Here is a 15,216-nt window from a genome sequence, read left to right on the forward strand (position 1 = left end):
AGGCTAAAACTGTCTGACAGAAACAGGTTAAACGAAATGGTCTGCAGTTTATTTCAAATAATCAACACAGACTTGATTTCCTCTTGGCAAAAGATTAACAGATTCACACAGGATTTTGTAAACATAATGTTTCCCTTAAACATTTAGCATCTCTAATATTGAGATCGTGAAAATAAAGACTTGTATAATTGATCACTTCCATATTTTCCATCCACTTATTTCAAACGTAAATCAGAGTTTTTTCTTCCTCTTTAAATTTTGAAAAATAACCACAAACATATTGGTATTCAGAAGTCATAAAAAAAAAAAAAAAAACTCTGCCTTGAAACTCAATGAATAATTACAGAGGACACATGAAAATCATAATAGGTCTCTGTCTGGTGATTGTGTCCAACAGTACCTTAGTTTGTATGGTTCTGTGGAGAGAAAGCACATTAGCTGTCCTCCGATCCTTCTGCTCTTTTAAATTAAGAACATGTAACACTAGCCAGGTTGATCATGAGCGCTCTGGCTGTTCAAAGACTATAGCAGCTTTTTTTTGTTTGTTTTTTTCACCCCAATTTTCATTTTTTTTTCTTCGTTTTCCTCATTTAGGTTCTTCTATCCATATCCTTCCCACAAGACCCCACCCACCCACCCAACAGGACAGACTCTCACACACGTGCACACACACAAACACACAAGAGGACCCTCTCTCTTGCACACGCACTTCTTATCTCAAAGACAAACACTGACAACCCCTCAATCTATTGCTTTCTCTCATCTCACATAAGTATGTATGCACATATATCTGCCCACACACAGCAACACCTTCCACAGATGTGCGCATGAGCAGTCACCAGTTGCAGTTTTTTTTTTTCTCCCACTGTCCCGGGCCCCTGGGAACCTGCCGGGCTCCACATTGCTGCATGTGTAAACGAACACATTAAGGCACCATTTGCACAGTGAGCAGAAATACTGCTGAAAGCAGAGTCCTGGAACAAAGTGAGGATCATGGCTCGAGGATCTGCTCGCTTCCCTATGGCCATGGTTCTCCTCTCCTCACACGTACTGGCTCAAGTGCTGCCCTTGTGCAAAAGGCTTCAGGAAGTCAAATACATATTGTATTGTAAGGCCCCTGGTATTGCATTGCATCCAGTTTAAAAAAAAAAAATCTAAACTTTATATCTGTGGACTCAATCTTTCATATCTTCCTTCCATTCAAAATAAATAGATCTTCCTTTTTTCTCTTTTAAATACAGGTAGTTATAGATATAATATTTTCCTTGCTCTGAAAAATGTTCATTTCTCTTGTTTGTTTTTATTTTTTGTTGCCTTTTTACTTTTTTTTTCTTTCTTTTTTTTTGGCTTGGCTCAATATCTAAAGCCAGGACTGCGCCCTCCGTTGGTCAAAGTCAGCAATGAGCCGCTTGATGTGGGCTAGCTTGTTGTGCAGATATTCACAGCGTTGCTTTTCCTCATGGTACTTTGGGTTGTGCTGTAGAAAGATGCACAGAGCGTATGGGAAAAAGCACAATCAAATTCTATTAATATTGTATTAATAGATGTATTGTATAATATTGTATGTAACGAACACATTTGTTTATATATTCAATCAGGAGGTAACTATTGATATCATACCCGCTTCATTTTCTTGTATTCCTGCAGCACCTCTTCATGCACCTCCTTCATAAGGAAACATCATTAATTATAGCCAGTTGTATGCAAAGTGTTTAATTCAACCCTGGTCAAATAAAGTGTTGATTTTCTAAGTGAAAACAAGTGAACATCTGCTGTCAGTGCAGTTTGACTTTAATCAGAGCTGGTAAGATTCTGACCTGGTATTCTTTGGTTCCAGGTACGAGGCGTTTGCACTGCATGTCCAGCTGAGTGAATCGTCGCATTATACCCTCCACATGAGCGTGAAGCACCAGATACTCATCATACTCAGAGTTAAAATCATCTTTATAGCTCTGTCTCTGATCCATAGACACCACTGCAGTGTACTTACTGTAGAACAGTTAAAAAATAAAAAAATTATATATATATATATATATATATATATATATATATATATATATATAAACACACATACACACACACTTGCACCTGTTAACTGGTTTCAAATGTCCAAAATTTTTTTACTTAAATAATATTATAAGAGAATATCTGCTGAGAAGGATATAGGTTGTTTGACTGGAAGCAAGCAAACTCACGCAATGTAATCAGGAATCACTGGTGTGGAAATATCAGTGAAGTCAGATTGACTTGTTCTGTCTGTAGAGGGAAGAAAAAAAATAATAATACAAAAAAAAATTAAATTAAAAGTTATGAAAAGCAATGCATTAAAATATATTTTCCTGAACAGAAAACACTCAAATCATCACAAATCTGAAGCTTTGTGTTAACGAGTACTGCCCTATTTTTGATGGACTGAAAAAAAGTAAACACCCACGTTTGCCGTGTGACTCCGAGTCTGAAGCAGGGCTGTGGACGGTGGCTGGGACATATCTCTCCTCTGCCTCAGTGCGGATTCTCTTTCGGGGCCGTTTCGTCTCCTCCACCTGGCGCTCTCTGTGCCTCCCTCTATCCTTTTCCTTCTTCCTCTCTTTATCTTTGTGCTTCATGGACTTCTTTTGTTTTTTGCTACTGCTGGCTGCTGGGGACATGGAAGAGGCTGGGAGGACAGAGGAGCTGGAGACTGATGTAGAAGAGCAGGTGGGGTTGGTCTGGCGGGGGGGACTTGGAGTGAGTGTGTGAGGGGCATAGTGTTCGGACTCCTCCCCACACGTGGAGCTCTGGTCCACGGGAAGGTCCTGTGTCCCACGGCCCTCTGGCGTGCTTGGGGAGTTGGTGTTGGAGCCAGAGGGCGGATGAGAGACAGGGGGCTGAGACGAGGGTCCTGGGCAGGCTGCATTGACACGTGGCGCAGCTCTCTTCACGTCTGAAGGGGTGCGGCACTCTGAAGAACTGGGAGATCCTCGGTTACTGAAGTGGGAGATGCGTGGCTTTTTGAGCATTAGAGGGTCGATGAAGTCACCCTCAGGCTGGTGCTTCTAAACAAAGACAGAAAAAGTACTACATTGATGAACAGGAAGATACAAAATTGAATTTCAAACCAGAATAATGAGGAACAGGTTGTAATGCCTGACAACAAGACGAAACAAACCTACTTCTGCCAGACTGTCACTTTCTACAAAACATGCGTCACCCAGTTACCACAGATGTGTCATTAATAGGGAGGCAGTCATTCACCAGAAACATTACTTTATTAATACAGCAGTTGTGTTCCAGTACGGATGGAGATATGAATCGGATTAATGTCATCCAAAAATATATCCATTTCATTGTGTTTGACATAGAGGTGCATTACAGTGTGTACAAAAATGTCCAAGTCACTGGCAGCCTTTAGCGGTTAATTGTCCAAAACAGAACAAATAATTAACTATTTTATTTATTAAGCCGAACTACATTGACACCAATAAACTATATAACTATAAATGCACAGATATATTTTTTTTAATTATTAAAGCCTTCAGATGTGTGTAAAAGCTGTTGAGTGTGTTTTCTGACCTGTGGTGAAGAGGGATCTTTAGGAGAACTGCTGGAAGGGAGTGAATCTGCTGTCCGGCCAAGTTTACTGCAGAGAGACACAAGAGGATCAAATTCAGCCTGAATTCTGCCATTGGATCATCAAGCTGGCACTCTAATTCTACATTCATTTGCTTCTGAAGGGTCGTTTTCATTTCTCTGCATGCTGCCATTGTAAAAGTGCTTACCGAGCCAAGATCCTGTCCACCTGAATCCGCTCATCCTCTGAGTATCCTGGCCAGTCCCTCTGGACCTCACGGTAGAGGAAGTCCTTTAGCGTGTACGAGTTATCCTTCGGGACGAGATTTGCAACCTGAGGGAAGGTAGCAGAAGACAGTGCAATGACAATATTTTCATTGACTACCCTTTTTAATGCTGTTTGCTGACCTTATCAGAATCTGACTGGGAGCTTCCCTTCAAACAGACCTATATATATATATATATATATCCATCCATCCAGTAGGTGTTTTTCACTAAGAGTGATGAACACATTTCTCTGTCATTGTACAACCCTGTCATTGGAGTGAACCAGCTAGCTTTCAGTCCCTGGTCAGTGCTTCTGTAACCATCAGCCATGTTTGTAACTAGGTTTGTTACATGAGGCAGAACAGGCAGAAATAATGGCATAAAACCAGCCTGGATAAGGTTTTTAACGTTGGAACAGCGAATGTTGGATTGCCCACTGGTTTTATAAAATGAATTAAATTGGCCAATTGTCTGAGAATTGTTCTAAACCGCATTTTAAAAGCCATGCACATTTATTTTACCGCTCAGCGATTTCAGAGCTGGCAGTCCAAAGCCAATTCAACCTGAATAATTGTAACTGTGACTTTTAAACAAACATGGCTTATGAAAAACAATGTATTCAACAACATAACTAGAGCTCAATGAATGCATATTATCATTTTAACTTGCCATAAGCACACAAGAAAACAGACTAATAACAGTAAACAAATCTGTGTTCAAAGGAACCCAGGCAATTGGATAAACAGCTGACAATGTTTTGTTTTCAGTATAAATCCAAATTCTGTTAAATCTGTTAGACACAACCCATAATACATATCTGTAGTTTCACCATTTTGTAAAAAGAAACTGTTCCCTTTATAAAAATAAAACTGCTGACCTTGGGATTTCCTATTTCACGATAAACACTCACATTTTTCCGTTCATTTTCAAGCCTCTCAACGTGAAGGAAAATTAAGAAAATCTATATTGAATAAAAGGTGTCAAGAGACTGTCTGTGATTGAGAAAGCAAACACATAAAACAAACAGGGAAACCCAGAACGAGTAATTCAAATAAAACAAAAGCTGCATCTTCCTTCCAATCATGAGGAAGACGGTTTCAAATTCCCTTTCTCTCTTCTGTCAAAACAAGTAAGAATTTCCCAATTTGTCTTTCCTTAGAAATCACATATTGGTCACTTGCAAATAGCACAAATTTCCCCAGAGGGTCAGTCTTGACAGTTCTTTACTGAAACCAGTGGAAGAAAATCAGAGATATTTACTGGGGCTTCCCCTGACTCTATCCAAAATTATTTTATATTTGCATGTACAGAGATAACCATTGTGCCTTGTACCCAGCGATACAGAGCAGGCTCTGGACCCATTGCAAACCTAAACTGGATAAAACGCTTACAGAAAATGAATGAAAGAAATAGATAATCTGTCATGAAAATTCCAGCTAATCTATAAAATTATTAAAAAGTCCAATTTGAAAAAAAAATGCATACTGCATGTGCTTTATTGCCTAAACCTCACTTATAAGCAGTGGTCAAGCATACAATAGTTTGGCCATGTACAACTGAACTGTTATAAATTGGGTCCAGGTTCTACATATTTTGAATATGATTGCCATTTCTAGGCACAAAGGTGTATGTGCCAACAGTTTGTCTGTCGTGCAGCAATGTGCAATGTGTGGGGTCTGGTATTTTATCTAAGAGCTGTTCTGTGCACATGGCAAGGACTCCCCAGCCACTTGCCCTTACCTCACCAAGCTGGACAAACATCAACCCTGCCTTAATAAAGCTGGAGCATTCTCAGAAAGAGTGAAGTCGGTTTGAGAGTCAGTCACATCTCTCCAGTTCTCACCTTCTACAAGGTCCTGCTCTCTCACCACAGTATAGCCTAAGCCCCCACTCTCTGTACATTTCCAACACCCATCCCCTTTACTGCCTCAATGCCCTACTGCTGCCACCTTTCATATACACTCGCCACTTTAATATACTTCCAATATTCTCCACGACATCTTCCACAGATGAGGTGTTGATGAGGTGGTTAAAACGAAGATATTTTAATATAAACCAGGCTATATTCCTAAAGCTAAAACGCTTTTACTACAAGACTGAGCGGTTGTTGAAATTGGTGCATTGACAATTACTCTTAATAAACGACAATTTAATAAAAGACTAGTCTATAGATCTGTAACAACTGGGCCCCCTCATCAAAGCCTTATAGTCTCACATCCGTCCTTTTCTTACCTGTTGTAAGGTGCTTCCCAATGACTTGCGATCCTTCTGGTTAACCCCATCTCGCTGTAACCTGGCCAGGACCTCCAGCTTCTTGTAAGACCGCAATGCCAGCAAGTGGATGATGCGATCACGGTACGGCCGCTGGGACACAGGGTTGTTGGTAAGGCACTTGCGGATAGTGTTGGCTGGGTTCATGGGGGTGGACCGTTTCCTCTCTGGAACTGGGTCAGGGGCAGAAGGAGCTGGCTTTCGGATCTGGGCAATTTTACCTGCACAAACGATGTTCAAACAGGGAAATGGCTGAGAACAGCGTCTGCAGACAACCAGTAGCGGCTTTGCATGAGTAGGGTAATCATAATTAGGGATGCTGAGAACGCCACGCATCTTTCCTTTGAAGTTAATGTGGTGTGAATACGATTCAGAGGGGGTTATGATGTAGAGTCATTAAGACAATCTGTCCCCTGGGCCAGGTAAGTGCGAATACAGAAGACACCAAAACGTTTCCTCAGGAGATCCCAACATTCTCAAAAAGCTCTTTAAAAGATTATAAATAGCATCTCATGTCCTCCATCTCACTGTAACTGTATCTCTTTCATTTCCCCATCTACCTTCTGCCTGAGCAGTCCTGAAAGAGATGCATAAACATGCACATGCAAATCTCTTGTCTCAGTGCCTGTCAATCACTGGATTTCCTTATATTAGCAAATAAAAAGTTTTAAAAAAGCCCTCAGTTCCACAAAGACATCCAATAATAACTTGGGGTGTGAACAGACAACAGCCCATTTGATAAACAACTGAAACTATTTGATCAATACAGAGTTATTAATTACTTAATATTTCATTTACCTTAAAACAAAAGAATCATATTTTAATAATAGGCAGGTTTACCATAAACATAGTTAATTGAGCAAATGTACATTAGATAGCTTTATTTTCTTGGTCTAAGGCACATTTCTTTGCATGAATATATACTCTAACCCCTTTTAGATATCTAGAAACTGGTAGATGTGAATGTAGATGTTAATTGTGCACATTAAAAGGAAAAAAATAAAAAACAACACAATCACAAAAAAACCCATAAACCCCTCCCTTGTTTTATGACCACACCCATATTGCAAGAGCACAGATGGTTCAACAGAAATGGTTGAAATACTCCATGCAATTTTCACCTGAAATTTGAGGTTAGTACACGTTATCTAGCCACATCCGTGTCACAATCTTAAAAATAGGTTTAGATCTAATCCATGAGTTAGCGTTAAAAGATTGCACAAAATTAAAAAACTAAAATATTATTATTTTTTATTTTAGAAGAACAGGTTGAGAGTGATGCCTCAGATCAGCTGCTACATGTTTTTCTCAATCCTTTCATCTTATTTTGCCACTTCATTCAAATGCTTCCTTCGGCTACTTCAGGAAGCACAGTGGCAGTGAAACAGACTTTTCCAGTTTACAAAGCAGTACCCTGCTGTGATGAGAAGAGTGAAGCCCACCTTGGGGGCAGGGGCTCCTTCTGAGGCGACACTTGGAAAACATTAGTTCAGTGACCCTTCTGATTTGTACACAAAACTTGTACCATGGACTTGGCAGTCACAAAATCTGGTAGAAGCAAACTGCTTCAGTATTAGGAAAGGAATAGAGAGATAGAAAAGGCAGACTATTCAGCATATTCAGCATTTTGCATCTATTGCTGTACCACACTCTGTAAACTTCAATGAGAAAAAAGCTGTGTAGCTTTGCAACAGTGAGCACAGGGAAAAAGAAACCAGAAAACAAAACAGAAAAATATATAATGCAAAATTGCAGGTTTCACTTGTAACTGCTTTTAAAACAGGTGTCTGGATGACAGCTTATTCCAAGCAAGACTTATATAAGTCTTAAATTGACATTAAAAAAAGACAAATTTGAATACTTCACTTTCTGTGTTAGCAAACATCAGCCAATGGCGATTCGTAAAACATAACAGTGTCAGGCTAAGCTAGTTTGGATTATTCAGATTAACTTATTTTCTTCCTTCCCTGACCCTAATCCACATTATTGCTAATTGGCAGTTGTTTTTTATCTGTGGTTATGCATGCACTGTGGAGATAATCAGACTCGCAGGGTGTTAGGTCAAGAGAGAGCCACCTGCCTCTGAACGGCACTCCAGGTTTAATGACTTTAGTGCTCCTCTTGCGCGTGTCCTCTTCAACCTGGGTCATCCGGTCTCTGGTCACCTGGTAGGAGTCATTGGTTGCACGTACTGTGATTTTTTCTTCAACGGTCCCCAGAAATGACAAGTGGGAGACCCCAGAACTACTGTAAGGAAAGAGAGTGGTGTGAGAGACAGAATTCTCACACTGCTTTTCAGTTTAATAAAAGTATACGATTCTATTTGGACAAAAGAGGTAAAATATTGCATTGTACCTAGACACATACTGCTGGATGCACTCAAAGCTTCCCTGAGGATTGTCCTTGCCGATATTGGAAAGGTAAAAATCAAAGGTATGAGATCCATCAGAGACATCCATCTTTGGAATTTTAATAAGCTGTAGGGCCACAACAGGAGGAGAGGATAAACCCGACTGACAGTGTTCACAAAACCAACAAGAACCTTGAAATACTGAAAAACCGAACGCATGTATACAAAACTGGTCACTGACAGGAGTGGGGATGAACACTAACTGAGCACATTGACATGGTTAACTAGTAAAACTCTACTCAAAAAAACAAAACAAAACAAAATTCTGCAATGCCTGAGTTCAAACTCAATGCCCACTCTTTGTTAATGATAGTTACATCACTGGCAATTACAGGCAGACTATGACACAGTAGCTCAGTGCAAGTGGGTCTTTTCAGACTTTGTGGGCAAGAATCAGTCTGAGCTTAGCTACATAACCCCAGGGCAGTATTAATAGGCTGACAAGAGCTGAACTCCTGCACGGTGTACTAGGTCAAAGGCCATCTTTACAGACGAACAGCGAGAGCCGTCAAGCTTCAGAATAGTTATTTAAGTCAGCAGCATCCTACTCAACACCAGAGCACTATGACACACAAGTACAGTTTTGCCCTCGCAATAAACTGGGTCATATTGGACTGCTTATTCAACCCTACTTTCAATTTTTTCCTTGGTATGGGGCACATTTTTCATCATGAATTATGAACGTACCCCTTGAAGTCCTTGGAAATGTATTGTTGGCCGCGAGGACGGTACATTCTGTAAGAAAAGGAAAAAAAAAAAAAAAGAAGAAGTTAAAGTAAACATAATGAATGAACAGTTAAGCAAATAAAGAGAGACCTGATTTTACATATTGAGGGCTCAGAACCAAAGGGGCATAAGTGGCATTTTGGATCAAATGGAGACATGTGCAGTTGAACAAAATAAAAGACAATTATTATTATTATTATTAAAAAAGGAAAGAAGATGTCTGAATGATGTCACACTGAAACTGAAAAATGATTTTCATTAGGTATGTCATTGAGGCCAAACTATACTAACAAAGAATGCACTCAAACAGCAGACCTGAAACTTTGACATATTTAGTGACATATTTTTGCCCCAAAAAACATAAAAGGAAAAAGGAATTCAAGAAAACACCTGAAACCCAAACCTTGACAGATGGCTAATTTGCACACTGCAGACTGTAATCTCCCCTTACCAAAAATGATTAATTGAATTGTCACTTACATTTTCTTTTTAAAAAACACAAGCCTGTTTATTCTAACAACAGAAACATGCACAAAATACACCTAGTTAAAAACAAATGTGAGTTGTGTACACAATGACTTCTGAAAAACTCCCACCAGCTCATTACAGGACCTAGAACTTGGGGTTGCATTTTCAACAATCTACATGTACAAAGACAATCGTTGCAAAACACCAACCCTAGGTCTAGATGAAACAACCACTGCCATGTCTGATTAACTAACTGCAACGAGCCACAACCGGGATCAAATTGTTCGACTGAATGAGCGACTGAACCGCCTTTAGTTTTTATTCCCAACTTGAACTTTTAACTAAAAGCTGAAGTTTGGAGCAAAGTCTCAAAACTGAACTGTGAAATTTCCATTGCTCTGGAACAAAATAAACAGAGGCTATTTTTAACTTGATTGCAGCATTGGAACACCAGAAGAGCATTTAAATGCTTTCACCTGCCAAAGCTTAAACACCTACAAAACACACATCTCTAGACTAGTAATTATTTTTGACTAAAAAGATAAGGAATTTGGGAAATGCATAAAAGGCCTCAAAACAGGCGTGTCATAGACTTCAAATATTTATTTCACCTGGCCCCACTTTATTAGTGCACTCAAACGCGTTTTCAGTTATATTCAAATGACAGTATGGAGTCTTTTTCTCTGTAGAGGCTTGTACAACCGATCAGTTTCACATTCCCCAACCCCCAAACACTCTCTTACTCCACACACATCCACACAGCACTGATCACATTACATTGCAGGGAGAACCAGGCCCAGACAGATCTCTCATGACTGCTAAATCACCACATAAGAGCCAAGACGATTTGAGAGACAGATGACATAGATGGCTAGCTCGGGTCTAAAAGGACCTAGGCAGCCTAGTGTGTATCGAAAATATATTCCACTCACTCTCTCATATGTTTGGAACAAACCATAATATTGGTCCACCACGTATTCATGTAAATATGAAAGGTTGACTCAGCAGTTGTATGCTTAAGCTGTCACTGCAGTCATGGTTGTCTTAACACAGAGATTAATAATGATTAACAAATGCTCTACACTGGAAGGAAGCAAGAAAACAACAGATAATCCCAAGAATCGTAGTGTCGTAGTTCCAATCAGGAAAACTACAATATTATGAAAGATGCACAAATTTAGAAGCTTTAAAATCTAAAGAAAGAAAATACTTATTGGTTTTAAATGCAGCAAAATCAATAGGAGGCACATATTCAACTTTAGAAGAGCTGAAGGTTTTAGACTAAGTACTTTATCAAGTACTGAAGTGAATTAGTGGACAAATCTAAATACCATCCAAATTCAAAACCTATTTCTAATTTCATTTTTAGAGCCATTTTCCAACACGAATACAAAATCAGCAAACGCATGCATTGCTAAATATCATACTGCAAGATCTAGTCATGAGTTAAACATAGGCGTCTGGGGAGTATGTGCCACATTTCCCTTCCCAAAGGAATCCACACATTCCAATGCACATTCACAACAAACTAAGCTGACTGCCAACTCAATACATGACCCTGCCAAATTCATATCAAACACCTACTGTTTCCATGCCATAAGACAGGACAGAGCAAACCTACACATTCAGCTGGAGATCAGCCACCAACTTTAAACCTCAGAATATGTATACGTTGGCTTGGAAATTATACCACAAGCACAAGATCATTTTCAACAGACCCAATGTATCTTTAGTAGATGTTTAACCTTTTGTGAACTCTCTCATATTTAGTGTTTAAACCCAACTTGCTTCCAAAAGGGTTTAAAGGTAAGCAAACTGCAGCCAACTGAGGGATGAGTGTTTAGACAACCAAGCCTTGGTTCAACTGGCATTGCATAGATGGGCCAACATATTTTTTTTTTTTTGAGAAAAGAATTTCTAAAAATATAAGAAACAACAGTCAAAGTACTTGGGCCAAGTTGATTATAGTTAGTTAGTTAAAATTTAGCTTTATATCTGCTCATAGGGCAATGTTCATGGCAAGAAAGGTAGTAAGATGTTATTAACTAATGCAGATTTATTTTAGATATAATGAGGCTGCCATCTATTCAAGTTCATCATGTTTTCCAAATTGGTTATTGAATATTTAACAATACTAATATTTGAGCATGCAAACCGAGATAAAAGGTCTGGACTTTACTTTGCGTGACTACTGTTTAAGAACAAAACAAAAATTGTAATTCAAGAGGTCATCGTTTTTTTTAGCTTGTATATACTTGGCAGACTAAACTGGGTAACTGGGCTGCGCAAAGCGTTGCCAGTCTGAGCACTGGATTTGGCATGCCACAAAGTTCCTCCAATTCAACCCAGCCCAATCAGTGAATGAACAGTTTTATACCATAGATCTTTATTTCTTACCTTCCTATTAAAATATTATTTTGAAGCAGTAAGAAACATCAATTCCCTCAAACCCCTACTTCTGTACTGCTGTATCTTTATTTTAGGCCACAGGTCCACAACAATTACTGCACTTTGGCCCCTAGAAGAAAACGTGTGCGCACCACTGGATCTATAGAAATGATGGGCTGTGGTGTTTTAGGCTCGAATGACATTTCTCCCCAACTCCAGTGCAGTTTTAGAATAGGCCTGCTGCAGCTTTAAGTCAAACAGTGCCTCGTAAGCACTTTGACCAGTGTAGCGCTTTAAAATTCAGACAATGCAACTCTTCATTGAGGCCTCCTAATTTCTCCCCCGGTTTAAACTAACGTCCCCGCATTGTGTTCGCTATTGAACGGACAGAAATGTCGAGAAAGGATTTGTGTAAACTTCGTTTTCCCCATGTCTGAGTGTAATGTTCCCAAGCTAAGACCTGCTACCCCCTTATTCTCCCGAAAATAAAGTCTTTTTCTCAGATTTTTTACAGTCGTTTTGTTTTATCGTATGCTTTATGTTCGACATTTGTTCACCCATTAAAATTAATAAAGTACTCCGTGGCTTTGACAGGGCTTAAAACTCCCCAACCTGAAGCGCTTCCTTTTTGAATTTCCTTTCCACCTTAAATGGTGCAGGCACTAGGACTAGGGTTACTGCTTTACCTTTTAAGGTGGAACGGAAATTTCGAATAAAGTTAAACAGCCAGCTAACGATTACCCAAGCGACCTCAGTTATAACGGACACCGCTGTCACAACGCCACTGTTAACAACACGTTAAAGTCGGGTATTTTACGTGTTTGGTTATTATGTTTTGATATAACCGTTTTAGTTTAATTGTCATATAACAGTTAAGTAAATGACAGCTAGAAAGTTTCCTCAAGTTTTACTATAGGGCAGAAATCATCAGAATAAGTTCACATCGTGTATGGAAATATATCTCTGGTAAAGCCATTTACAGTAAAATGCTACCACGATTTCCATGAACGTTAAAATGTATTTAATCCAGGAGGTAAGCAAGCTAACGTGGCTAAGCTATGAACTGCAGGGTTGGGGAAAATAAAGTTGGAAAGAAGCCAAGTTCCAGCTTCGCCTTTATATTTAGAACCGCTGCCATCTCTGTACAAACCATCGACAAAAGACAATCCATAAAACCTGTGGTTTATTGACGGTTATATTACTGGATTAAATGCCTCATGTTCGGGAGAAACAGCCAGCTAACATTAGCTAATTCGCTTTTCTTCCCCAAGGCGAGCTGGTCATCACCTCACCGCTTAACAAAAAACACCATTAAAACATGAAGGATTTTGCCCTAATCGTCATGTTTTTAGACCTCTAGTTTTGTGTAGGGCATTTAAGCCACTTTAGGAAACCATCAGATACGTCCATAACCAATCTAAAGTCATTTGTTAAATCTTTTTGGATCCTTAGGTTACGTTGTGATATAAACCTTTAAAAGGACAGAAATTGCTATATCGCCTATTGGACACCATTAATAATCCATCAGGTAAAACAAACAAACAAACAAACAAAAATCAGAAAACACAGGGGGTTCTTTCCTTATTTTATTTCGGGGTGGGTGGGTGAGTGAGAACGTCACATACAGATAACACTAGAATTAATATGTCTCTTTAAAAGACACCCTCTCTTGCTTCCACTCATCTGGGGCTTTAGATTATGTAATTTAATGCCTTATACTTTAGCTAGCAGATAGTATGTGGCTCAGCCTTAGCAGACTGTGTAAGCAGAGATGGGTGCGTCCTTAATGGCTCACTGTGCCCTAGGTAGTGCACAATGAGTTGTGAAATTTGGGCTTTTTTTTCCCACAAAACACTGTGCACCATAGGTCCAGATAGGGATACGTTTTGTAAGATAAAATGTCGCTGGCTACTTTAGACACACTGCTTATGGACAGGAGCTGTTAGGTTTTAGTCTGTGTAGTGCGCCATGTAGGCAGTGGGGACATGGCCCTATCTTTATGGTTGTGGGCATAGCTGGCAAACCAAGTTGGTTACAAACAGCTAACAAAGTTACCTGCCTGATATACAAGCATAATGAAAATTTAGCTTGACAAATATGAATTGTGAGTTCTAGTAATGTTATTAACCTAGGAAAACCGCTGGTTGATTTTGTGCTAGGATTGCAGAGTTGGCAATTCACTGTTGCCTTCGCATTTAAATCCAGGCATCAGTAATTTTCGTTTAAAAGCTACGATGACAACTAGTGAAGCCTGTTTCTATGTGAAGGATCATTAAGTCAAACATTACTTATCAATTAAACTTCACTGGTTTCACTGTTTTAGTGCGTGGCACCGCCGAATAGCTCTCAGGTGTGGAAAACAAAGTTTACTCATTGGCAGATTTTGGTTTTCGGAGCACATTCCACTTACCTTACAGTTCTGGTAGTTCTCTATCGCTCGGATGGCCGTCTCTGTCAGTTTTACGGATAAAACGGTGATTCTGTCTCTATTTCGGCCACAATTCAGTCCATAACTCCCTTCTATAGAGAGCGCGGCCATCTTTACCAGCCAGCCAACATATTACCTCTATGGGAGCATATAGTGTCTCTCTCTCTCTCTCTCTCTTTGAGGGAGGAGTTTCTTCTCCTTCCTCAGAGTCAAAAGTTAGCTTACTTTTTACTTTATCATCGTTGTCATACAAATGATTTACGTGATCATGAATTAAAGTTTTTAATCAAAATATTAAGTCATAGACCACGTCACTGTGACAAATTTATGACGCCAAGAAAGTTCAAACATTTTCACCATATATGTACATAATTATTCAAATAAATAAATAAATAAATAAATACAAGTGATATGTATTATATCAAAACCTCAAAATTATTTTATATGTGTTGGTCTGTCCCAAAGGAATTCATAAATCCTGCAGTTCTGCTCACTGACGTCAACAACATCCAGATACAGGGTCCTAAGCAGTGCCCTTTATATTTCCTACACATTAATTATGTGATATCTGGGGAAATGGACGCCATGCGAAAATTCCATTGTTTTTTTTCTTTTGTGTAACATCAGATGCAGAAAGTTTATTTAGTCTTACTAAAAGAAAACAAAAGGGAATGAGACCCATTATTTTAGTAATGCTTTTATCACCTAA

The 15,216-nt window shown here is 39.2% G+C and overlaps 1 protein-coding gene across 2 annotated transcripts; it reads right to left on the reverse strand.

The window, feature by feature from the left end:
* Nucleotides 1-649: 649 nt before the first annotated feature.
* On the reverse strand, nucleotides 650-14,655 carry ell2 (elongation factor for RNA polymerase II 2). Of its 2 annotated transcripts, none has more exons than XM_066645643.1 (12): nucleotides 14,490-14,655; nucleotides 9,185-9,232; nucleotides 8,443-8,564; nucleotides 8,168-8,331; nucleotides 6,049-6,308; nucleotides 3,759-3,883; nucleotides 3,553-3,619; nucleotides 2,435-3,035; nucleotides 2,196-2,256; nucleotides 1,818-1,989; nucleotides 1,621-1,665; nucleotides 650-1,477 (listed from the first exon to the last, which is right to left on the reverse strand). In XM_066645643.1, exons 1-12 carry the CDS (start codon nucleotides 14,616-14,618, stop codon nucleotides 1,361-1,363), a joined length of 1,911 nt encoding a protein of 636 aa, XP_066501740.1. In that variant the 5' UTR covers nucleotides 14,619-14,655; the 3' UTR covers nucleotides 650-1,360. The 2 variants fall into 2 exon arrangements, with proteins under 2 accessions (XP_066501740.1, XP_066501739.1); XM_066645642.1 differs by having other exon boundaries at nucleotides 8,168-8,334.
* Nucleotides 14,656-15,216: the final 561 nt, after the last annotated feature.

Source organism: Hoplias malabaricus, chromosome 15 (assembly GCF_029633855.1).
Source record: "Hoplias malabaricus isolate fHopMal1 chromosome 15, fHopMal1.hap1, whole genome shotgun sequence".
Classification (NCBI taxonomy): Eukaryota; Metazoa; Chordata; class Actinopteri; order Characiformes; family Erythrinidae; genus Hoplias; species Hoplias malabaricus.